Genomic DNA, 25182 nt, shown 5'->3' on the forward strand with positions numbered 1-25182 from the left:
TTTCTGTTCTAGGGCTGTCTAATCTCAAGCCCACCCCTAATCAAGCTCCTCACACCAAACTCCCGTCTTGCTGACTGCTTCTTAGTGAGCCCAATTTGAGAAACAATCCATTGCTTCTTCATGAAGCTTCAGTTTTTAGCTGAAATCCTTCCCAACGCTTTCCAGAGCACTATAACACAGTCGATGGACTATATTTAAAAAAAAAGTATAGTGTATGCACACACATTCCTCACCACAGGTCCATATGCAGTTGTCATTATACGGTTGCAATTTAAACAGGCAGTAGGGTGTGAAAATTAGCAAAGAAAGGAAGGCTAGAGCGGACTCTGAGAATGCTGATTGGTTTCAGATTCAGCCGAAGAGCACAAAGAACTTCATATAAGCCTACTGCAGTGTTCTCCAAACTTCATCATCTGGTGCAGAGCCACTTTTCAGACTGTTGATAACCAAGTCCTCAGCGACATCTACTAAATATCGACTGCACAGCATCTTTCAACAGTGACAGTTGAGAAAAGCTCCAATTTCTGAAACTTCTTCCAGTAATAAGATTTTTTTTTTCTGGTGGTTTTAGAAATGTCTGGCTTCTCCAACTGACTTCCTGACACGCATTTTCCAGAACATATTAACTGTAACAAAAGCTGACTAAGGAAGGCATTTCAATTATTAGTTTAAAAAAATTGAAAGCTAGTATTAGACTAAGCTACAAGTTCATAATTATCAGTTCTTTTGAAATACTTATTAAATTGGTCAAGTATGTGTCACAAAATATAGACAGTCACAGGATCTCATATCTACTGATGAACGTAAAATACACTAATGCAAAATTTAAAATGCAAGAGTTTTCAGATATTTCATAAATCTTTGTGCTGGTTTGAATAAAATGGCCCCAGTAGGCCCATAGGGAATGGCACTACTAGGGGGTCTGGCCATGTTGGATATACCTTGGAAGAGGTATATCACTGGGGGGGGTGGCCTTTGAGCCCTCAGAAGCTCAAATCAGTTCACTTCCTGCTGCTTGATGTTCTAGATGTAGAACTTTCAGCTTCTTCTCCACCACCATGACTGTTTGCATGCTGCCATGATTCCCAGTATGACTATAATAGACTAAAGATCTGAAACTGTAAGCCATCCCTAACTGTTTTCATTTAAAGGAGTTGCCATGGTCGTGGTCTCTTCACAGAAATAAAAAGACAATCACATTCTATGCAGTAAAAAAAAAAATTGCTTAAGCAATATGCAATAGCACGACAACCACATTCATTACTTTTAACATCATGTAGAATATGGTCATAAGAAATAGTATTCAGCATCTCAACTGTAGTTTCTCTCTCCTCCTTTAGAGCTTTCACTAAAACTGGCTTAGAATGCAGCCACCTTTACTTTCCCTGCCAGAACTATAGGGAAAGTAATAGCTATAAATATCATTTAACAAGTAACAAGAGAAATAAGCAAAAGATAAATAATCAAAATGCTGGCAAAGTCAAAAAAAATCTGTGTGGTGGCGTTAACGAAACACTCAAGCAAGACCATTAACTAATACAGTCCAACATCATGAACTCAGTAAAAACACATGGCACATACCTGCTTGGCCAGTGGTGATGCTGACAGCTGCAAAGAGCCTCTGGGATCTGCTTAAGTCTGAAACTCCATTTACAGCTTCAACTTCGAAAGTGTAATTTGCATGGGCAAGCAGGTCCATGACAGTGACATAGTTATCTTCTAATCCCGTCTGCTGGGGCATATATCCAATGTTACTTCCGCATGGCACACATTCTCCCTGCTCCCAACTGCACCGCTTACACAATATTCTGTAGGTGACATCATTTCTTCCCCCATTGTCAGCCGGAGGACTCCATTCCAAACTTACAGTCGTTTGATTGATGTTGAAAATAAGGTTCTGTGGTGCAGAGGGAGGCCCTTTGGAAGCCAAAAATAAACAAGTAGGCAAAAGAAGAAAAATGTATACAAACAAAAAGAACACTAGCATCTATGTAAAATATGAAAATAGAATGTGGCTAATGTGATTTCTTTCATATAAGCACTGAATTGTAGTAACTGGAGAAATTACACAAGCCCAACCCCCGCCCCCATGACTTCACTTGACAAGAGGTTTTATTTATTTTCTATTTAATGTTGAACAAGAACAAGGAAAGGACTGTCTTTGTATTTTTTGCCACAGCCATTCACAATGTTTCTTCTAAGAAACTGAAAAAGCTAGCACACCCAAGGAATAAAAAGGTATAAGATTGTTTAGTTTTCCTTTGAACTATATTACAGTAAACATACTTATTTCATTCACAATATGCTCAAGAGTTATTGATAGCAATGAGTGGGTCTGCTTTTTATTTGGGCCCCTCAAATATTCATTAATTTTGAAACACCAAAATGTAAGACTTGTTCTTATCACCAATATTTTAATTCAGAAACGACTACTACTTAGTCACATTTGATTTATTGTATGACCAATAATTTGCAATAATTTCTAAGAAATACCATATATAAAATGTTACTAAATGCCTCTTAAATTTTGAGAGATGAAGTTGTATTAACATTACTAATGAACTGAATCTGCTTATGGAAAAATTTACAACTATTAGAAACTAAATGTTTGAAACCCAAGGCCTGCCTGGGTGAGGCTCTTCTGAGTGCTGCAAACGAAGAGAAAAGAGATCTAGGCCATTCTTTCTGTGGCTTGAACTTACTCGTGCATGCAACATATGGCGGATCAGAAGGAGCTCGGTAGTACCCGTCTTCACATTCACATCTCGATGATCCTTCTCGGTCAGAGAAACTGTGGGTTGGACAACGAGAACACTGGAGATCCTGAGAGGAAGATTTGTAGAACCTGCGGCCACAGGCTGGAGAGGAGAGAGAGAGAGAGAGAGAGGACAGAGTAAGGAGAAATGGGCCAGTACTGCTACATCTGGGGATATTCAGAAAAACATGAGAGATTGTATTTCTTTTGTGAAAGATAAACTTCCCATGACCTAATATAAGCATACTTTAATATATTCCCACATGGGGAAACCATGATACATTTCAAAACAAAATAATGCAAACGTACTATAGGAAAAACTTGCACTTGCAGCTGGGCTCAGTACGATGCTCAATAGAACACTGAAGAGTCGGGGTAACGGACTCAAATAAAAACAGAGTACCTTTACATCAACATTTGAACTGAATGTCAGTAACAATGATATACAAATTTTCATCTGGATATAGAGGAAGTACTTTTCTCCAAATTTCCAAGTATTCCAAACTTCAAGCTGACACCTGACAGTTATACAGCAGGCTCCTATCCATAATAGAACTATTTTTGTTAAAAGAAGTACTTAGATACTCAGTGTAGGAGATGCCAGGTCATTGCAGAGAAAGTTAGATATGGTCTGGAGTGGATGCTGTTCCTCTTCTCCTGGGCTGAGGGAGGTTTGATGCTCAGGAAGCCAGCAACTGCTCTAGGCAGTGAGCTGAGAGCCACAGACACTTCAGTTACTTCCCAAGATGGCTACTGCAGTTTACTCAGACCCCACTGTGTGAGGTGCCCATGCCGATTGATATTCTCAGATAGTTTATATGCTCATGATTATCATCAACTGAAATTTTTCAAGTTGAAATTTTTTATTATTTCAGTATTACTACTATTATATAAGGGTTTGTTAACTATATTAAACATCAGTCTTTGTATTTATTAAAATAATACCTAAGTGCTTTAAGTTTTATGGAAAAAAACTGTATCTCTAAAATAGAGTAAATGGATATTATGTTCAAACCTATTTTAAAAATTTTAATCTTTTTTGTGGTATTTTAAGACAGTGTCTCTCTTCGTGTAGTCCTGTTTATCATTGAACTCACTATACAGACCAAGGTGGCGTTGAATTTACAGATAGCGGCCTGCCTCTACCTTCGAGGACATGGGAAGGAAGGCATGTGCCACCACACCCAGCTCTAAAGTTTTAATTTCTTACTAGAAGGTTAAGTTTGCTCTCCTTGTGTGCTATTCAGAGAAAATATTTCAGATTTAACTCCCTGCATAGTGGAAAGTGGGAACTATTCTACTGGGGTGTCATATTTCCAAAAAGTTGGAGTCATACTTTGCCTTTACTTACATGCTCAATATTTTGTATACATCTTTGAAATTTTTGAAGGCTTATTATTATCTAGGTTTCAAGAAGTTAAGGCTGTTTACAAGATAAGCATATTATATAATATACATTTAATTTATAGACAAATAATTAAGAGCACCATCATCTTGTAAGTATAAGATCCACTACTGGCCTCAGAAGCTGATCCTATAAACTGTGTTTTCTATTACACGCAAGTGGGAAATGGGAACAGTCATATTAGACAAAGACACACAATGCAGCCTTACATAGTCTCTGTAGCAATTATCACTTGAGGTACAAAGAAAACAAGCAACTCAAATATAAAGTCACAGCAAAGCTAATGACACATGCAGATTTGATCTACAACTATTAAAGATGTTCACTGGTAAGAGAGTCCAGTTTAAACTTTTCAGCCCCCCTCACACAAAACTGTTACTTTATCATTATCCACTGTATCTTGTTTCTTCCGTCTGTATACAAGGATATCAGATACCATGGGAGAACACAGAGAAGGCATTGCTTCATGAAACAGTGAGAAAGTCAGAGGGAGTCTCTTCATTTCACTGTTATGATTTATTTTTAACAGACTGTAGTGGAGAACGAAAGCATGATGAGGATCACAATAGCACTGAGACTTGATATTTAGCAGGTACAGATTTCAGGTAGCAAGCTAAGGCTAACTAGTGGAATCCCTACGAATTTTTCTCCCATGATGCTAACCCCATCAACCTCCAAATTAGAAGTGAATTTCCTAATGAACACTCATGGTGTTGGCAATAGATCCAAAATATGTAATGTTGAGAATTTAAAAGTCTTACTGCTCATCTTTCAAATTGCATTAGATTGTATTTCCCTTTTAACAGATGGGAAAACAGATTTGAAGCAAAAGTAGCCTGAATTCTTCAAATAATTCCACTTGCCTAAGTTAAAACTGGATTTAGAATACAGGTCTGCACACATAAAACCGTATGCTCTTCACTACAGGAGTCTCATTTTAGTGCTGGCTCTCAAGAATTTTACTTACTCTAAGTAATTTTGTAACTTTGAATAGATATTTATTATCTTTTTTATGCACTTCTACTAAGTTACTACCATTGTTTTGGTTTAGAAGTCTATGTAATAATACTCTAATACATTTTAATGAAAGACATTAAATAGACCATCTCAATTTCACTATGAATCCTGGCACTGCACAATTATGGAATGTATTCATGGCTATAATTAAATAAAGGTAATATTAGAAAAATGTTCATAATTTTTTCCTTTGAAGTAATATCTGGTTGTGGTGCAGGTAACATTGAAAATTCTAAGTTGTAACAAGTAAGTTTATTCAACCTCAAAGGAAACTATCAATTTAGAGTTATTAAAAGGAAGTACCAATTCTTTAGAAGAAGGATATTAAAATAAAAGCAAGAGCATGTAAAAGCAGAACCTTTATTTCTTGAGGTAACACTGAGCAAGTGGGTGGTAAAATCCTTGGGAAGGAAGTAACAGATGTTCTTAAAATTAGAAACTGAGATAAGATATCTATGTAAACTAGCTAAAGTCAAACACTGGATGAGATAAACTTACAAAGCAGCCTAACCTAGAATGAACATGAAAAAGAATCAAGTCTCCCAACTACTACAAAAATGGCTACATAGGAACTCTGGCAACTTTTCTCTTTGAAAATGCAGGTGGTTTTCTAAAATGCACTAGGAAAAGATTTCAGAGGTAAACACATGCAAATGCACATAGGTACATTTTCTATACATGGAAGTATGGACCATGGAAAAAAAATTTCACAGGAACTATGAAATTACCACTTAAAATTTTCTTCTCTTCTTTGCATCTAAATTTGCTCCAAGAAACTTGAACTCAAAGCAAACTTTAATGGTGTTCAATCCTATGGGAAAATAAATTGCACTGAGAAACATACTAATTTAATGTACTTCCTGTTTAAGCTTTCCCACTTTGTAATTGAACATAGGTTTAAAAGTAGTATAGTGTTGCACTCACGGACAATGAGGTTATGTGTAAAAATTGGTTCAAATATTTAATTGTCTATATAAAAGTAAATTCTCAACTATGATTTTAACAGCTTTCTGTGTTATGGCAAAGCCATGATTCGATTCTTTTGACTGATCTTTCCAGCCTTGAGCCCTTAATGAAAAAATGAATTTACTATCCTAACTGAGTTTTTGTATGCTGTGTGAGTTTTGCTTATTTTGTCAATTCCTTAAATTAAAAAAAAAAAAAAAAAAAAAAAAAAAAAAAAAAAAAAAACAGACAAAGAAAGAGTCTAGGAAAGTTCCATATACTAGACTACAAGAATTTTCTCTGTTATAATATATCTACAAAATTTTATGATAGCATACAATAATATCTGTTGTTTGCTGCCATGAAATGACTAGACTTTGACATTCCATTATTTTTAATGACAATATATACGTCTGGATAGTAAACTTATTCAAATAATATTTGTAACTCACATTCCTTAAAAAAAAAAAAAAAGCACAAAAAGGCAGTCCAGTTTGCCATTTATAAAATAATTATGTACGAAAAGTATTAATGACCTAGCTTCCAAATATAAAAATAGTTAAGACAGTTGATTCCAAAGCCCGGTATTTGGTTCTCCGTCTGCATTCCTATTAATCACATTACCACAGTCGCCTTCCCTGGATTCCAGGTGTTAGAGCAATGAGGGCCCTGGCCTCTGAGTTGATTTCTGTCTAATGCAGTCAGCAGAACAATTGGAGCTCTGTTTGAAAGAATTTGTGCTCTAAATGAACATTCCGTAAGTCCACACAAAACCACTAAGCATCGTTCACTCTGCTCCAGGCTAAGCAATAAAGCTAAAGTGGCTCCTCTGCCTTCTACACCGAGGTTCGGATATCAAGACTGGGCTGGGTTCTGTTAGTTTATAACCTATGGAGGTAAACCTGGGGAAGTTCCTATCTAACTATTCAGTGCATAAACAAGACTGCAACGATGGCAATATCAATGGACATGTTAAAGTGGAAGGGGGAAATTTCGTGGTATCCTACCCATAGACAAAGAACTACCAGAAGATACTAGACTGCTGAGAGAAAGAAAACCAGCCTTTCCCAGGGAGGAGCATCCTTACTGGGTATCTAAACCGAGTTATCAGTCTTGAACATAACACCAACAGAAATAGATGCAGCAGGCTATCTCTCTCTCTCTGCATGTGTGTGTATGTATGTATGTGTGTGTGTCTCTGTGTGTATGTATGTGTGTGAATAAAAAAATCAAAGAAAAGAAACTTATCAACTTGTGGGGAAATGGGAGGACTTAAGGGAGGAGCGGGGAGTAAGTAGTTCTGTGTTATTTAAAACACATTGAAATAAATAAAGGAGCAAATACATAAATATATATATATATATATATATATATATATATATATATATATATATATAATCCACTGAACGTAAGGATCGTCTATAGTCAGGAAAGCGTCCTGCATGGGAGTGGGCACATCCACCTATGGCAGGCATACTTGACATTACCCTTGACATTTTGACTAGAAATCCATATCTTGTTTGGAGACATATATGCTGACTGTGCATTAGGAGAGTTTTGAAAGACACAATTACCTTGACTAAGTGCCAGTTACTAAATCAGGATTGAGACCTAGATATTTTTGTTTTTAAAACTATTAATGTATATTCACTATAGGTAATGATGGATTTAGGGGTTTGCTGACCAAGCATGTAGGCTTTCAAAGCCAGGTATAGTGGCATTCATTTGTGATCCTGGTGCTGGCAAGTAGAGACAGGAGGATCATAGGAAGCTTGCTGGCCTGTCCACCCAGCCAAACTGGCAAGCCTTGTGTTCAGTAAGAGACACTATCTCAAAAAAAAAAAAATCTGTGGAAAACAATCTAACACAATGTTGGCTATTGATTTCAGGTTATTACACACATATCTGCATACACATGCATATATCACAAAGAAAATTGAAATTCACAATGGATTTCATAGATGGCAGTTTCATGCATGTCACAATCTTTGCTCATATTGGGCATTTGTGTTTTTCTTTAAAGTAAACCACATATTCACTACCAGCATTCTGAAGGTTCTAGGTAGTTCTTAAAATTATGGAAATTCACATAAGATGCACAACAAAAAATAATCTTACCTCAAATTATAGGATCATGATTTAGAACAAGAAGCTACCCAAACCATGAAACTTTAAAGAAATATTACAAAATAAAACACACCCATAATCCAATCAAAATTGAAAATAAAGAACTATTATGAAATGAAAACACATATAAAGTAATCACAAAAATAAATATTTCTTTACAGAAGCTATATAGAGGCACATACTAGGATATGGGAAACCATTAATCACTAGAGAAGGGTGTGTCAAAGGCATAGGAGACCCATCTACATTGAAGAAGATGGCTACAGATGCAAAGGCTATCTAAAAAGAGAGCTGGAAAAAGGCATGAGGGTGGGAAAATCACATGGGAGGGGCATCCAAAGGGGATGAAGGGGGCTGGGTAGATATAATCGGGTACAGCATTACCATACAATACATATAAAAGTAAAAGTAAATAGTTCAAAACCACCAGTAGAAAATTAGCAACAAAATAGAGAAATAGGAACTAGAGGGAGTGGCTCTACCATGACCATGAGGATGTGACAGTTCCTCAAAGGGGCAAGCGTTGTTACCATGAAATGTAATGGAATACTATTAGAAATGTAATAGAATACTATTCCATTAATAATGTAATGGGATTAAAAAAAAACACAACATCCCTAAATACTGACACATAGGACAGTACAACGAACCCGATACTCAAAGGAACAAAGTTATTGACTATTACATATGTGAATCCACTTATGTGAAATAGCCAAAGCATGTAAGTATGTATTCACAGATGTAGATTTATAGTCACCGGGAAGAGCAACGAGCAGAAGCAAGTGCTGTTAGTGGGAAGTGCTTCATATCGGTGGCGATGCCAACAGCCTAAAAGTAACGCAGTGGCTATGACTATACAGAGAACTTAAATTCTGATGTTCAACAGTGGCTCTATATGGCATATGAACTGTATTGCATTATAGTTTTGAAAATAAAGTCTAATAATAGTACAACTTCATATCTAAATGTTTCAGCAGGCAAACTTTAGAAAAAATACAATCATTTAACTGGTCATATTAATTCTTTTTTCAACAAGTATTCTCTGTATGCAAACATTTATAAAGTATTTATATGGAAGAAATTACTAGCAAATCACTAAAAATGTACATCATCAATATCTTTCCCCACATGTTTATTCAGTGAGCAGTTTATAGTTGCAGAGCTTAGGTCTTATCTATACAGAGACTTACGATGTAAAAGAAGTGATTAACAGTCCAAATTTATAGTTATAATTTAATAATATTTTATTTTATTATATTTATATTATGATATAATTTTAGCTTAATTTTTGCTCATTGGGTTTACTAAGATGTCTTATATAGGCCAAAATCATCTCAAACACACTAAGTAGCAGAAGCTGGCGCAGTGTCAAATTTCCAGTCGTCTGTGTCCACTTATGCTGGGCTCAATCACGAACCACGTTGTCTTACTGCAGGAGAGACCTTAGATCCACCAGATATAGCAGGTTCTGAGCGACAGCTGACCTCATGCACAGTCTCCTTGTTTCCCTTGTTACTTTGTGAGGCAAAGGTCGTTTGCTTCCCCCTGCATTATCCACACCCCAACTCCCCGTGTGCTAATTGAATAAAACTAGATTCTTCTTCCCCAGGTCCTACTCCATTTCTAAACCTGTGATTTTAAGCACAATTGAACTTTTTCTAAAGGAATTGTACATATGTGTATGTACTAAATATGAGGCTTTGCAGATGTTTCCGGCCTCAGTAACACAGCTGCAAAGAGTTTATTAATTATGAACTAAAGGATTGTTCTGTAATTGAAACTTTCTGGCCTTTAATATTATTTCAGAATCTATGTACATACATGGCCGGCCCTCTAATGAATGCCATCATTTTATTTATTGCAGATGGATATTTTTTTTGCTTAATTCAGGTCAGGGAGTTTGTTTCCATAGGAGCTTTCAAATATTTGTGTCACGTTAATATCTCTGCTTCCATAAGGCACAGCTTGCAGAAATAGTACTCCCCTGCTCAATGTGCTGACCTCATCTGGAAGAGACAGATCCAGAATCTGTATTTTAATCCTATTGACAGACCCGCAGTGGGAATAATTACAAAAGTCAGCCTGGAATCCAGACCTCCTGTCATTGATAGGCTATGGTTTTTCACATTGAGAATGAACAGCGGGCAGGGAGGATAAGACCAACATGATGTAATGAGTACATTATGGTCTGTGAAGCACCATCCACATTACCCTATAACTAACTTGCAAAAATGTAGAAAAGAGACCGTGAAGAATACTCTGTTCGAGGAGAGCAGGTACTTAAGTGTCTGGAAACAATTTCAGAGTTTTAAGACTGAAAAGAATTATTCATTGCAGGGAATTTAGTAAGTGCATGAAGGTCTGTTATTTATTTTGGCTATTTAATTGAGGATTTAATGTATGTATGTTATAAGGTGGAAATGAAAACAATAAAGCCTTGGAAGCTTTATTTTTAAAATATACAATGTAAAACGAAACAGATCTGCATGTAAAGTATTCTGAACTGAATTATCATTTTGGATGTGATAAGTTTGCTAAGTTGCAATGTTTAAGCATCCTTTTTACCAGAATACCATTGTGATTAGAGTGTCATTATCAGTATGGTAGAAAAAAAAAAATTAAAAAGTTTGGTTGGAATGTTCTAGTTCCTTTTTGTCTTCTCTATTTTCCTCTCTAAATGCTAGACCATGTCAGAGAGGTAATGTGATGCAGAGGAAGAGAATTTGATTTTAAACACCTGTGTTCAAATCTTACTTGACCATGAAAGAATGGACTTAAGGGGGACTCATTTAACAGTAGGTTTCAATTTCCTCTGATGCTTTGTTATTGACTCTAAAGTACTAAGTACAAAATATTTGCGTATTTTGTTGTCCTACTTAATTCATTTGCGTATCACACATCTCTTTGCAGAGGTTTAAAGACGACACAGCACCAGTTTGCCTAGCTGCCAAGTGACCCAATAACTGATTAATTGAAATGGTTCCTTTAAAGCCGTGAATATTTCTATTACATCCTCCCTGTGCATCCCAGAAAGTGATATGCAAATGCAGAGCATTTGCTCAGTCTTTCAGTGAGAATGTGGAAGGGAAGGGCTGTCTTGCATGTACACATCAATTTCCTTTACAGTCCCTGGCTGCCTATTACATTTTCTAGTCTATCACATCTAGCTCTCCTAAGCCACTATTTAAAACTCTCTTCCAAGAGCTCAATGATATTGGAACTCTTGTGCATAAAAATGCAGAAATATCTCATTAAAATCATAACAAACAAAAACAAAAAAATAAGCTCCATTAAGAAGAAATATTGGAACTAACATGCCCTACCCTTTCTCTCTCTCTCTCTCTCTCTCTCTCTCTCTCTCTCTCTCTCTCTCTCTCTCTCTCCCTCTCCCTCTCACACTCCCTCTCCTTCTCTCTCTCTCCCTTTCTCTCTCTCTCTCTGTGCATGCACACACATGAACATGCATGCATATCCGTGTTTGAAATTAGTTACCATCAAGATTTTGTAACTTCACTAAAAAAAATAATTCAAAATTGAGGACTGTGACTTATACTCTGAGTCTATAATAAACAGTATCATTATTATGGTTTTCATATAGGCTAAACCCTTTAATTAGGACAGTTAGTTTAGCACACACAAATGTATTGATCGGTAGTGAGTATGTGGTATGTCTTATTTAAGACGCAACTTTATTGTTACTCATTAAACGACTTTTTTTTTTCCTAAGTGTGGGTGAACAATAGGCTGGAACCAAGAGGTTCCATACAGCAGGGAGAATTCTAGTCACCGGCACAATTTACTGTTCTATAGCATTCATGATACTGCCAAGGTTACTTTCAAATGTTTCTTCTTACATTCATTACAATATTTACCACATAACCTACAAATTCTGTTATATTATTCATTCCTTTTATTACAAAATATTGAGAAAGGTCAGGCAACCATAGACAATATACAAAAAAAAAAATCTAACTTTTTTGAGTGAGAATTCCTCTTTTTTAAAGAGCAGTGCGTATTATGTAATAACTTTTATAGAAATATTTTCAAAGGATTATGTTTATATTTTAGGACTGGCAAAAGATCTCAGCAGGTGAAGGCACTTGCTGCTGACCTTGAAGAGCTGAGTCGGATCCCCAAGAGCCCACATAGTGGGAGGAAATTGAATCCTCAAGTTGGCCTCTGGTGTCTATACATGTGTCACAACACACATAGAGATACACACTCACACACACACACACACACACACACACACACACACACACACACACACAAACTGAATAAATAATAAAACTTTGAAAAAAGTCTAAATGGGCTAACACTTTAAATTTTACATTAGCTGTTGTTTTCATGGCTAAAAGGCAGGGTAGGAGTCAGTCTGGGCTCAGCGTGTGACACAGGGTTGAGTGCATGCCACGTCCGTGTTAGGCTCTGGGTTGAGTATTGAGCCATCCTCACCCCCACAATATGACAATGGTGTCTGTTGTATTTACTATCTTATCTATATGAGCTTTACAAACTTGCTTAACTTCCTTGAGTCCAATTTCGAAGTCTAAAGTATAAAAATTAAGCTTCAACAAGATTGCTGTGGATTAGTAAACATAGTGAAATAAAAGACAAGTCTTGGTGTGGAGTCCAATTTTCTAGTCTACAGTATAAAAATATTAAACTTCAACAAGTTTGCTGTGGATTAGTGGAGGTGGTGAAATAGAAGACAGGGCACAGTACTTAACATGACATCATGAAATAAACACACAATAAATAGGTAACAATTATTACTTTGTAATGACAGTTTTTTTCACAAGTGTTTGATCCCATCCAAATTTCGATATTTGATGAGTGTTATTTATGTCACCTAACAGGTAACAGTTTGTACAACAAGAAATTCAAATGGTTAACTAAATATAACCAACTGATTTGGTCCCTGACTGAATAATTACTGTGTACCAATGGTTATCCACCACTGTGCTAGGCAATGGAGATGAAGGCTATCTCTAAAGAGCAGATATGATAACCTCTAAAAATAACAATGTGTCTTCATACAGACTACCTGCTTCATATGGTACGGGCAATTAAATAACAATCTTATGTGCACTGTATAAGAAACAGGTTCTATAAATAATATATTTTGTACCTTAATGTGTATATTTTACAACTGCCTAATTACCTCTGACTTCAGCTGTGAACAGAGACAACAAAGTTGCCTTTGCTGCCAGAGTCATAGTGTTTTATCAATGTGAAGGAAGAAAATTACCCTGTACAGATAGTCAAGCAGAAAACACATGTAAAAACTATTATTGACCACTTGTATCTAAGCTAGCGTGCCATTTCTGACAGCTATTGGTTTTGTTTTCAAGGAGGCTTTTGGTAGGTCTGGGAATAGCACAATAATCTATAGGGGCTGATTAACCCAAATTTATACATATTTCAACTCAACAAGAAATACACACAAATACAAACATCTGTAATTTGCTTAACTTTAAGAAAACAAATATTTTAATTCCGTAGAAAAATAGTCAAAATTAACAGTTTGTCCTTTTACGATGTATTCAGATTATACATATTTACAGAAAGTACTGGCAGAGTTCAAAGCCAAAAAGAAAGCGACTCCTTAATTTGTCAGTGAACACTCTTTGATGGAAGGCCAGCCAACATGGGATTTTCATAATCAGTTTGCTAGAATAATTTCAAAAATGAATACAACAAAACATATTTGAAAGCAATCTTCGCCGCTATTTTTTGGAGTCTATGTTTGCCTTATTTAGTTGGTTATAAAATGTGAAGCAATGCTAAGCCTTGTGAAGCAAATAACCCTAAAGCAGTTTAAGGCTGTTTGAACATGTGGAGAGATAAATAGTCATTTCTGTTATGTCAGGGGAAAATTTTCTGGAGATCATAAAGAAATCCATTTACCCTGAAGCAGGACATTTTAAAAAGATGCATCAGGATGGTGAAAAGGTTCACTCATCCTTAATTCCTGAGAATAAAAGCAGAGTAAATCTTTACCAAAAAAATGATATTTCTTGGCTCTTGTCTCAATACTTTTCTTTTAAAAAAGAGGCATATACAAATTTTTTAAAATTAGAAAGAAAAAAAGGAGGAAGAACAGAAGAAGAAAGGAAGGAAGGAAGGAAGGAAGGAAGGAAGGAAGGAAGGAAGGAAGGAAGGAAATAGCCATAAACTCATACACATGTACATTCGTGAGATCAATGAAACGAGAGCCAGTCTGTCGGTATTCTCTGTCTACATCCCACAGCTGTGACACTGTAATAGCAAACTAGGTAGTCAAAAGCTGGTTGTATCTTCACACCTAGCAAATACCTGACCCATTTGTTTTCCCTTCCTGTGTACTGTGTAACCACAGTACTCTGCAAACACAAAATATAGGTACATAAAGGATATCGTTCCAACTTGCTTTTAAAAAGTATGTATGTTAAACACATAGAGAAGCACTCCCTCCTGCTTCATTCTTTTTAAAGCAATCACAACCAATGATGTGAGAATTGCTTATTGCTTAAAAGCAACATGTCTTGTTCTTTTTGGCTTCCTGGGACTTCACTGTATATATAACTTAACCAAAATCACAGAATTTACTGTGATGTAACAAGTTCTTCACGTGAGTGTCATCCACGTCACTGTGAGTCCTGATGGCAGGATATGCTATGTAGACATGTATCCTTGAAGCACACCCTGGATAGCTTATACTCAGTAATGAGTCTGTGCTCTTACCACCAATCTAAATGCCAAGCACCTTCAAAGACTATTTTACTGACTCCTTTTTAACCAAATGTTTCACAAAGTTTCGATTAATAGGACTGGCAGGTGACATTGTGACTGGTGGTCAGGGAGACATCAGCCACTGATTCTGCTTCTAGTGAAACTCCCTGACACATTGTCCAGACCAACAAGAGCACAGCAGCAGCTGAGCGTGTGTTTACATGACTGCCAGCTAACATGACCGCATAAGCACATTTAATAGAACAGCTTACGTAAGTGTAGGAATGACAAGGAAAATATTCTATAAATGTAATTGGAACATCTTCCTTAAAAATGGAGGAGAGGAATCAAGAAAGGGAAACAATTCAGTTGTAAATCATAAGTGAGAAAAAAAAATGCTACTGGCTCAGGGCTCTATTTAAAAGCCAAATAGTAAAAGAGTAACGATTTGCCTGGACTCTGGGTTTTTGTTTTGTTTTTCTTAAAAAAACTATTTTCCCACAAATATAATTCATTCAAACATGAGCGGAAAATCATCTAGTTTTAGATTACTTAGCACTGTCCACACAGTAAGTATATAAAAATTCCATTTTTGTATAGAAACTTGGAACAAGACAGGCCACTGTTAAAATAAATTTGTATAATTAAGGTTTCTATTAGAAACTACAAAATATCACTAAAGCCCTTTGTTATGGAAACCCTTTTGATTTATTTCTTACTGGCTCTCTTTAAAATAATTATTGTAGAGTGAACAAAGGCCAATTTAAATACAATGGGGACATTACATCTTTTGTCACCATTTATTATAGGCACAAGCACACATATATATCAATTTGCCCTTTTATATATTTGCATTTTTACCATTATGTTTCTAGAGTTTAAGGATTAATTTGATCTTTGGCCTATAATATACATATGACAAAACGGGGGTGGGCTAATCCTATTTACATGTCCACATGCTAGTTCATCATTTGCAGGCTTACACTTGAACTAAGATAGCAAAAAAAACCATAAAATACTTCTGACCTCACCAAGGCAATGGCTAGCTCCGCAAAGCAAAGTGCTCAACACTAATACAGAGATGTAGAAAGCCTGAGTAACTGACAGGTTGTCTCTTGGGAAAGGGCAATAATGCAGACTGTATATATCCGAATGAAAGATGCATCAATCATTCTTATAATTAAAAGGAAAAATGGATAGAACGACTTGTTTTTATCTCTGTGCTAATGGTGCTATAAAACACTATTATGGATAGAGAGTTGAGAGTGTATTAAATTATCTTAATATTTTAATATGAAAGCAATCTAAAAGCTGACTACAAATATGGAAATGTCCATCAGTACTAACTTGAAGAGAGAACACAGTTAAAAGCACTTAAGACAGTATACTCCTATGAAAAGGTGAAGACAAAAAGTCTGTGATAGAGTATAAGTACAACATTGTCACAGACAGATGCTGTGACATGGTGGCAAGGCTATAATAAAAATTTTAGGATACAAGCAGAATTGTCCTTTTGAGTCAATGTTCATCCAAATATCAAAACCAGAAATTAATAAATACATCTAAATAAATAGATATATACGGGCCAAGGTGTAAGTGATTTGGTACTATGTAATTTTAGGAAAAAAAGAATCAAGCATTATGAAATTTCTGAAATAAGCAACTTGTGATTGAATGGACATGAGGGCAAATGATTTATCAGTAGACATTTCCACTCTTGCTTTGATCTCACTATAGTGAACATAACACCAGTGGCAAAGACAAAGGAAAAACCAGCTTTAAAGAGGAAGGAAAATACCCTAAATTTATGAGAATACAGACATTCTCTCTGCCATTTTTGACATGATTATTTTGTAGTTTAAATTAGTATATTTTAAATAAAGTTCTTAAGAAATAGGATAGAGGATGGATCCTTTCAAGCTGTAGACGTTAAAGGACTATGTCTAGACATGATGTCAATAAAGGTTGCTAAGTTCTTTGATTTCCAGACTTAAATTCTTCTTTTCATATAAACAGTATTGAGTGTTATAAAATATTTCACAAAGTTAGAGGTCAGGGAAAATAATGACGTACAAACAAGATGGATTGTTTTTGTTATCTGTATGAAAAACTGACCTTATAAGATTTACTATAAGTTACTCAGCTGTCATGAAGTTTTTCCCAATGTTTAAGGTTTTCTGTTCAGTTATGAAAAGTATCCATGGAGCTAACGGCATGGCCCTGTGCTTTTAAGCTCTAATAACCTAAGGGTATGGTTAGTTGAACATTCTTCTTTCCACAAAGAAAATTTAATATTTACATATGTTTATATAGTGACCACATCCTTATAGTGATCACATCCTTATACCTATAATGCAACTTCATTAATTTTTATTAAATCCACAGCCCATTTAAATAAAGTAATAAGCCCAAGACAACTGCAAATTTTTCAAAACTGGTTTCTTCTGAATTATCATATACATCTTACTCAGGTAATGTATATATTAAAACAACAATCAAAAATACCTGAAGAGGCAATATATAATATTTTCTACTAAAAATGCTGTGATATACAAACATATGATATAGATATACAAAAGAATAGATTGATAGTCTTTGACATATATTATCTGTAGTATATATTATACTTAATTTTACTATTATATTGAAAATTACTACACTTTACTTTGAGGCCGAAAGGCAAAAATTAAAGTTAACAAAGAACTTAATGAACAATCATTATCAACTTTTTTTTTAATATCAAAACATTTGATGCAAGAAATCTATTTAAAGAGTGGGCCAGCCAGGCTCCATGGCACACATTGTTCAATCTCAGCACTCAGGAGAACGAGTAAAGAATCTAAAGAAAGAATAAGGCCATGTCTCAAAAACAGAGGGAGGGAGGGAAGAAGGAGAGAAGGGAGGGAGGGAGGAAGGGAGGGAGAGATAGAGAGAGAGACAGAGAGACAGACAGAGAGAGACAGAGAAAGACAGAGACAGATGAAGAAACAAAGAGACAGACAGAGACAAAGACAGAGACAGAAATGAGACAGAGACAGAGGGAGGGCAAAGGAACCTAAAAGTACAAATGGGTCAGATGAGAAAAAAAAAACCTTGTCATGTACGTAACAGAATACTTGACTTCTTCAACCAATACTAAAAGTATAGGCAGCCTTGCCTTACTAAACCACATTTAATCACACTTCTGTTACTCAGCATTATTTTAGAAACAAGTTGGAACAGGTTCTCATTCTCACCACCACCTTGCATTACTATGCTCTGGAACTCAATATCACTGGTTTGCAGGCAGCCTAACACATAGAACTGTCTCATTGCATTATGTGAAATAATATGACATTTTAGTGATGTTCCTGGGTTATGATTCATCACATTTTCTAAAGGTATTTTTTAGTGTATAAAATAAAACTAATTGCAATATAATAAAGTATAACACACATATATATTCCTCTTCTTATAAACATTTTGTTTAGTTTGTTATATCAATCATGTATCTAATTAAATGTACAATTTAACCCTCTTTAATAGTTTCAATATATATTGTTTGGCTCCTTTCAATAACAGCAAATTAATTTTTAAAAGTTTATGAAATTTCACCTACTATCTCTTCTGTTTTCATGAGATTTTATTTGTCCTGACCAAAATTACTTGGCCTAATGCACTGTTATATTGACAGTGAAACAATTCTATCAATTATTCCACAGTGGATAAAATATACTAAACACATGTTTAAATTTAGGTAACTTGCCACACATTGCTAAAACAATTAACATAACAGAGTGTGAACAATTTCAGAGATTTAAAACTCTTAAGATACTATAGTATCATGTAGGCAACTAGTAGAAAGAAAAAAAATCAATGTTTTTTTTTTTTTTGTGAGAACACAATTTGTATTTCAGTCAGCTCAGCTTCTTTGCTGCTTTTAAGAATGATGGATAATAGCAACAGAAGGGAGCATGTGTAGAAACGCACAGCAGAGACAGGGGATCCCTCAGAAGAGGGAAAGGAAGGATTGTAGGAGAAAGAGGGGTTAAGGACACTAGGAAACATGGCCCACAAAATCAACTAAGCAGGGCTCATAGAGGGTCACTGAGTTACCAAAACCAGACCCCTTGTTTATGACCTAGTTCCTCTGCATTTGTTATGATGCTGTAGCTTGGTGTTCTTGTGGCACTCCTAACAGTGGAAGTTAGGGCATCTCTGATTTGTTTGACAGTGCTTGGGACCCTTTTCCTCCTACCATGTTCCCATGTCCAGTTGTGATATGAGGGTTTTGTGCCCAGTCTTCTTGTGGTTCAGCTGACAGCCAATATAAGCCCTAGGAGGCCTGCTTGCTTGCCCTCCCTCCCTCCCTCCCTCCCTCCCTCCCTCCCTCCCTCCCTCCCTGCCTCCCCTCCTCCTCCTCCCTTTTCTTCTTCTCCTCTCTCTCTCTCTCCCCCCCCCGCCTAGTTTTTGTTTGATTGTTTTGCTTTGTTTTTTTTTTAAATAGAAAGGAGTACATTTGGGTGAGGGGAGAAGAGGGAGGGGCTGGAAACTGTGGTCCTTTAGTTTAATGTATGAGAAAAGATTAAAGTTTATATTTTTAATGAATGATGGATGAAATAATTGGATAATTCTATTATCCATACATTTTTGAAGAACATGATTTTTTCTCAACACTAGAGAAAATAAAAGCTTGCATTATTTTCTTTTAAAGATACAAAAGGCGAAGAAATAGATAAATATTTTAGGGTTTCTTTTTAGCCATTGTTGTCTGTTTTTGCCATCATGCTCACAGTTGTCTTAATAGAAATGATTTATTATGAACAGATGTGGTGGAGAATAGACAAAAATCAGAGAAGGGCATTATCTTGTTATAAATAGTGAAATTAAGGCAAGACACTGAGGAAGAGGCCACATTCAAGAGAATAAGCAAACAGTCACCACCAGGAACCAGGTAGCACCATCTTCTTTCAGTCTCAGTGTGAAATACTAATTTAGCACTGGTATCTTACAATCAAACAGAAATCATTCGAAAAGACACCCCATCACCATAATTCTTGAGAGCATAAATTATAAAATGATTCCCCTATTTACTGTATATTTTCTAGAAAGCTATATTATTTTATTGAAAAATAAACATAAAGGGACACTTACAACCATAGATTTGAGAAATTAAATCAGAGCACCTGTCTAAAGGAACATTGGCAACAGGAGATCCACTTTCTAGGAGGCTCAGGAGCTGCGTAACACTTTTATCCTGATTTTGCCCGAATCAAATATTCAAGCTAATTTCTCCACCTCTTTCTTGTACTACTGAAGTAGACTCTAGTGGTTCTCAACGTGTGGGTCATGACCACTCCATAGTATGATTCATGTCAGCAGCAAAATTACAGCAATGAAGCAGACATGAAACCATTTTATGGCTGGAGGTCACAACACCATGAGCAACTGTATTAAAGATCGCAGGATTAGGGAAGTTGAGACCCCTGCTCTAAAATAATCTACAAACTCATTATCTTTCTTTTCTTAAGTTTTCCTCACCTCCTCCATTTCTTAAGATGTGTTTGAATTTTACGTAAGACAAGCTATCCATGATCCTCAACAATTCTACATTCCTGACAATACTTGAGAGTAATTATGCTTTACATTCTAATTATGAAGAAGGAAGGTAGCAGAGAAGTCTGCTCAAATAGTTTCTATAAGGGGGTAACACTGCCTTAAAACTTCTGTAACTGCACATAGTTTGGGCAAGGGGGCATGAAGTGGGTATTGTTCCTCATACTAGGTTAAAAAATAGATTGTACAGCAATGAATTATCCATCATATATGGTATACCAATATACCACTGTTTAGCAAGCCATCTTTACTGTGACTGGGCATCAGTTTTATTTCAGCCACTAAGCTATCTGCATGTACATGAAGCCGGGTGCTAACTAACAAAGCAAATAAGGGCCATGACTGGGTTTCCAAAACTATCAAATCACCAAAAACAACAGAATATTTTTTAGAAAAAGTAAGATTATCTTCTAAGTAACCAGATTATCTTCTTAAAAATAATCCTGTTGGAAATAAAGGTAGGCGACAGAGAATAATCCCCAGTGTCATTCTTTTTGTAAATTACCTTTTAAAATTAATCATTATATTTATTTACATCTCAAAGGTTACCCCCCTATGCTCCTCCTTCCCAAAGTTCTTCAGCCCATCTACCCTCCCCCCACCTTTGAGAGGGTGCTGCACCCCACCTCACCCCAGGCATCCAGCAGCTGACTGAGACAGATGCAGATATAGCCAACCATGGGACTGAGGTCTGGGAACCCTATGGAAGAGTAGGGGAAGGATTGAAAGAGCTGAAGGAGATGGGAATCCCATAGAAAGACCACAGTGTCAATTAAACCAGACCTGGGAGCTCCCAGAGACGGAGCCACCAATCAGTTTCATTCTTCAGGGCTTTCTAGCATTTTGTGATGGAGAGAGGGAGGTCTGGCTTGAAGCTTGTCAACAGACAATAAGATTAGGCTCTCTGAACTCTGAGGCCTAGGGTCCAGCTGTCTGCCTCCCAAGCACTGGAATTACAAGTACAGGCTAACACATCTGTCTTTTATCTATGTGGGTTCTTGTGGTTGAATTCAGGTTCTTATATTTGCTGAGCAAGCATTGTGGTAATGTAGCCATTTTTCAGTGCATGGCCATTTATATTACCACTTTCCTTACTTTATAACTCTATCTTCTGTTTTAAATTCTGAAAGGAAAAAGGGGGCAAAAACCTTTGAACTTATCATTTCTTCAATAGCAGACAATGCCTTCTCTACTCCATCTCCAATACTGAGTTAAATAATATCTTTTCATTATTCCTTTGCAAGTCATATTATATATCTTCATGCAGTGTAACAGCAACACAATGATTTCCCTATATTCCTAATTATTTTAAAAATTTGCTAATCATTCAAAAATATTATAAAGTTTCTCCTGTAGTCTTTAGACTAACAACAAGTGGAACAGTGGGAAGATAGACTAGTCACTGCTGTTAAGAGTCCTCCATCTGCAGACACTAAGCAATCAAACAAGCAGTTCTAATAAGGGCATTATGCCTTACAAAGGGAGATCACTGCATGAACACGATAGTTGGCTTTGCCCTGGTATAAGTGAAATCATAAAATAAGTCAATGATATATAAGAAAATATATATATAAAAAAAAAAAACTAGCAGGCAAACAAACCACAAAGAGTATAAAAACCAGCCTACCAATGTCCATGGTGTCATGGCTGAGGAGATGAATAAAGGTATAGGCGAAGCCAGACACCATAATAAAAAGGGGGCAGGAAGAGTCGGGGATTGTGTTTTATTCTAATAGAAGTAGAAAGCACTCTGTGCCTTTTAACACAGTGTCAGCAGGAAAAAAGAAAATTGGGAAAGGAGAAAAACATTACAAAAATTCCTGCAGTTAGATGACAGCAAAGAACACAAGGTACAGTGACTATTCTAAGAGCTGAGAACAGTCAGAATGCTTCGAGAAAAAGGAGCACAATTCCTACCCTGTCCATCTCAGTTTCCAGCATGTAAGCTTTTCAAGTGCACACCAGAGAACCGTGGATTCAAATTAAAACTACTGGAACGTAGAATGCAGCTTGACTTATAACAGTAAGCTGGATCTCACAGCATCCAGCAACATATAAGGTGCACGGTGAGAGCTGGGGCTCAAGAGAGATGTAGGAACTGCACAATTTTGGGATAAAATTTAGTTTAGAAACCAGGCATCTATTTCTAGGTCCATTTATTACTCTCGTAAAGTCTTGTGCTTCAGGATCTAGAATACTGGATTCTGGATCCCACTTCTGGACTGGGCCCAGGGTCCTAAGTTTCTTTGTGTTTGTTATACAAATCTAGTATCTACTTACTGAGATGAAACTTTCTACAAGTCGCACAGACACATTTGCTTACTGACAAGTCATTTCATAGAGCAATACAGATAAGGTATAAACATATATACCTAATATAAAACCATACTGAAGTATTTAATCAGTCTAAAGAACACAAGAAAAGATAGGGATGGATGTGGCTCAGGAGAGTGCTTGCCTAGCCAGGGACACATTCGACATTAAATCCTCAGTACCAAAAAAAAAAAAAAAAAAATTTAAATAATATAATCAACAGAGGAACGTGATATTGCAAAGTACTGTCAGATTAAAATTATCTGGTATAGTATTCTGAATATAAATACATAACATGTAAGACAAGTGTGTGTCAATATAGCTGCAATCTAAAAGTGAGTCAATTCCACAGGGTTAAAAGAGACATAAAACAATTAAGTTGTGGTTTCCTCTAAAACCTAGTTTTTGTTTTTTTAATTTGTTTTTTGTTTTTGTTTTTTTAATTCAGTTCCATCTTCCAAGTAGCTTTATAATCTTTATATTCTTAGCTCTCATTCTGACCAAAATATTATAGTTATTCGTTTACCCATTGAGAAGTATGAACACTTGGCCCCAGTTTAAGAACTTAACTGGGATATTGTGATTAACTTTTGTTACGGGGCACTATTATCCATTACATGCATGTAAATAGAATTTTGGATAAAATAGGTGGATGAAACGTTTTTATTAAAGAAACCCCTAAGGTTCTCAAGAATATATTTTAAAGTAATTATGTTAAGTAGTATTTTAACTCTAATTATCCTGAAAAGACAAATGCTTGGAGAGAAATCAAATGGTATATATGGAAGGTAATTATATATTTTATAAGAACTTTCAAGGGTGAAGGAATGGCTAGCTATTAATGGGTTCACAAAAGTGTCACTTTATGCCTACAATGAGATAACAACCAAAGGACAGGGCTTCATAAAAGTTCTTTAAGTTTCTTTAGTAAGTTTCTCGGTAACCTAACTTTATTTTATGTACCCACATTCTGAATTTGGGAGGTTCTGTTAACTTTTAGCAGCCATGTCATGTAGTCCTGGATTTGGAATTAGAATCAGCACACTCCACAGTGACACTTCCCATGAAACTCAGCTTAGAAGTCTGTAGTTTTGTTAGTTTGAACATTTCCATATACTGACTAAAGCTGTCGTTTAGTGTCGAGATACTGAATTCCTTGCCAAAGTTATTAAATTGTTCCTTTCAGTTTCCAGCAACATTTGCAAATATCAATTCTGCTTAATTGCTCCTTAACTTTGACTTAGGGAAGTTAAGAACAAAGGTAAAACAAATCCAATCCAATTAAATACCCCCATGATACCTGTGCAACACTTCTAAACTGTTGGAAGACAAAGTCAATATTTTGATAGAGAAAGAATATCTTTGTAAGTAAACTAAGAAAACTGAGTTGTGAATAGCAACTACAAATAATACAAATGCAACATGCTCCTATAAGCCGTCTTGCAGGAGAGCAGACACTCTACAAAATATTCTGCTAAGGAACGAAAGGCACTAAAGGGCCGACACTCTATAACTGGATTCTTTAAGATGCCCGGGGAAAGAAATATCCATTAGTAAGTGGCATTCTCACTGGGATTGCATTTCTTGAATATTCTGTACCAAGTAGACGTGAATATCCATTCTTACACTTTACTCCAAGAAAGTGATAGTCTGAAATGAGAGCTGCTAAGAACATGCAGGCACTGTGAAATTCAAGGAAACGCACATCGAGAGGCTAAGGGAACAGAACACGGATACAATTCCCTTCATCCCTACAAAATTGGCACATTATTCCAAGCGAGGTAACAGTCAGAAGCCCAGAGCAGATTAAAAGGAATTTGAGGACAAATGTTTCATTCAGTGGGCCGTTCTATATAGCAGATAACTTTCACCCAGTAAAGAAGCGCCTTGTCTTTCAATTCCATTTGAAGGTCCCTGTTACTATATAAAGCCCCGCTTCTTCCCCCCCACTTATTCATGAATGTACTGGCAAGCACTTCCGCATCACTCATAATTATAAAATTCAACATGGCAGGTGGTCCTTAATTTTCCCTGAAACTATTAAAGGTTCTGAAGACAGAGACTGTATATCCCCAATTCCCTTACATTTATTTTAGTTATTTTCAGGCAATAATGCCCACTAAACTTTGTTGCTGTTGTTATTTTTCTGGGGTTAGGGGAAGTCTCTGGAAGCACAGTGACTTCCTGTTTGGAAACAATATGTGGCAGGGGTTTCTAAGATTTTAGTGCAGGTATGGATTTATTTCAAAGGGTCACAACGGCTAGTTTGACATTCATCCACTTTCTTTGTTCCGTGTACACCTGCCCTTGG

The 25182-nt window shown here is 36.1% G+C and overlaps 1 protein-coding gene across 11 annotated transcripts in view; it reads right to left on the bottom strand.

Annotated features, from left to right (window-relative positions):
- Epha7 (EPH receptor A7) overlaps positions 1-25182 on the bottom strand; it is a 152331-nt gene that overhangs the window by 91848 nt on the left and 35301 nt on the right. For all 11 annotated transcript variants that reach the window (XM_076924053.1, XM_076924049.1, XM_076924048.1 and 8 more), the window contains exons 4-5: positions 2703-2858; positions 1582-1917 (exon numbers count right to left, since the gene is read on the bottom strand). In XM_076924053.1, the coding sequence (XP_076780168.1) occupies positions 1582-1917; positions 2703-2858 (492 nt within the window). The remainder of the gene's footprint in view (positions 1-1581; positions 1918-2702; positions 2859-25182) is intronic.

This window comes from Arvicanthis niloticus, chromosome 25 (genome assembly GCF_011762505.2).
Source record: "Arvicanthis niloticus isolate mArvNil1 chromosome 25, mArvNil1.pat.X, whole genome shotgun sequence".
Classification (NCBI taxonomy): domain Eukaryota; kingdom Metazoa; phylum Chordata; class Mammalia; order Rodentia; family Muridae; genus Arvicanthis; species Arvicanthis niloticus.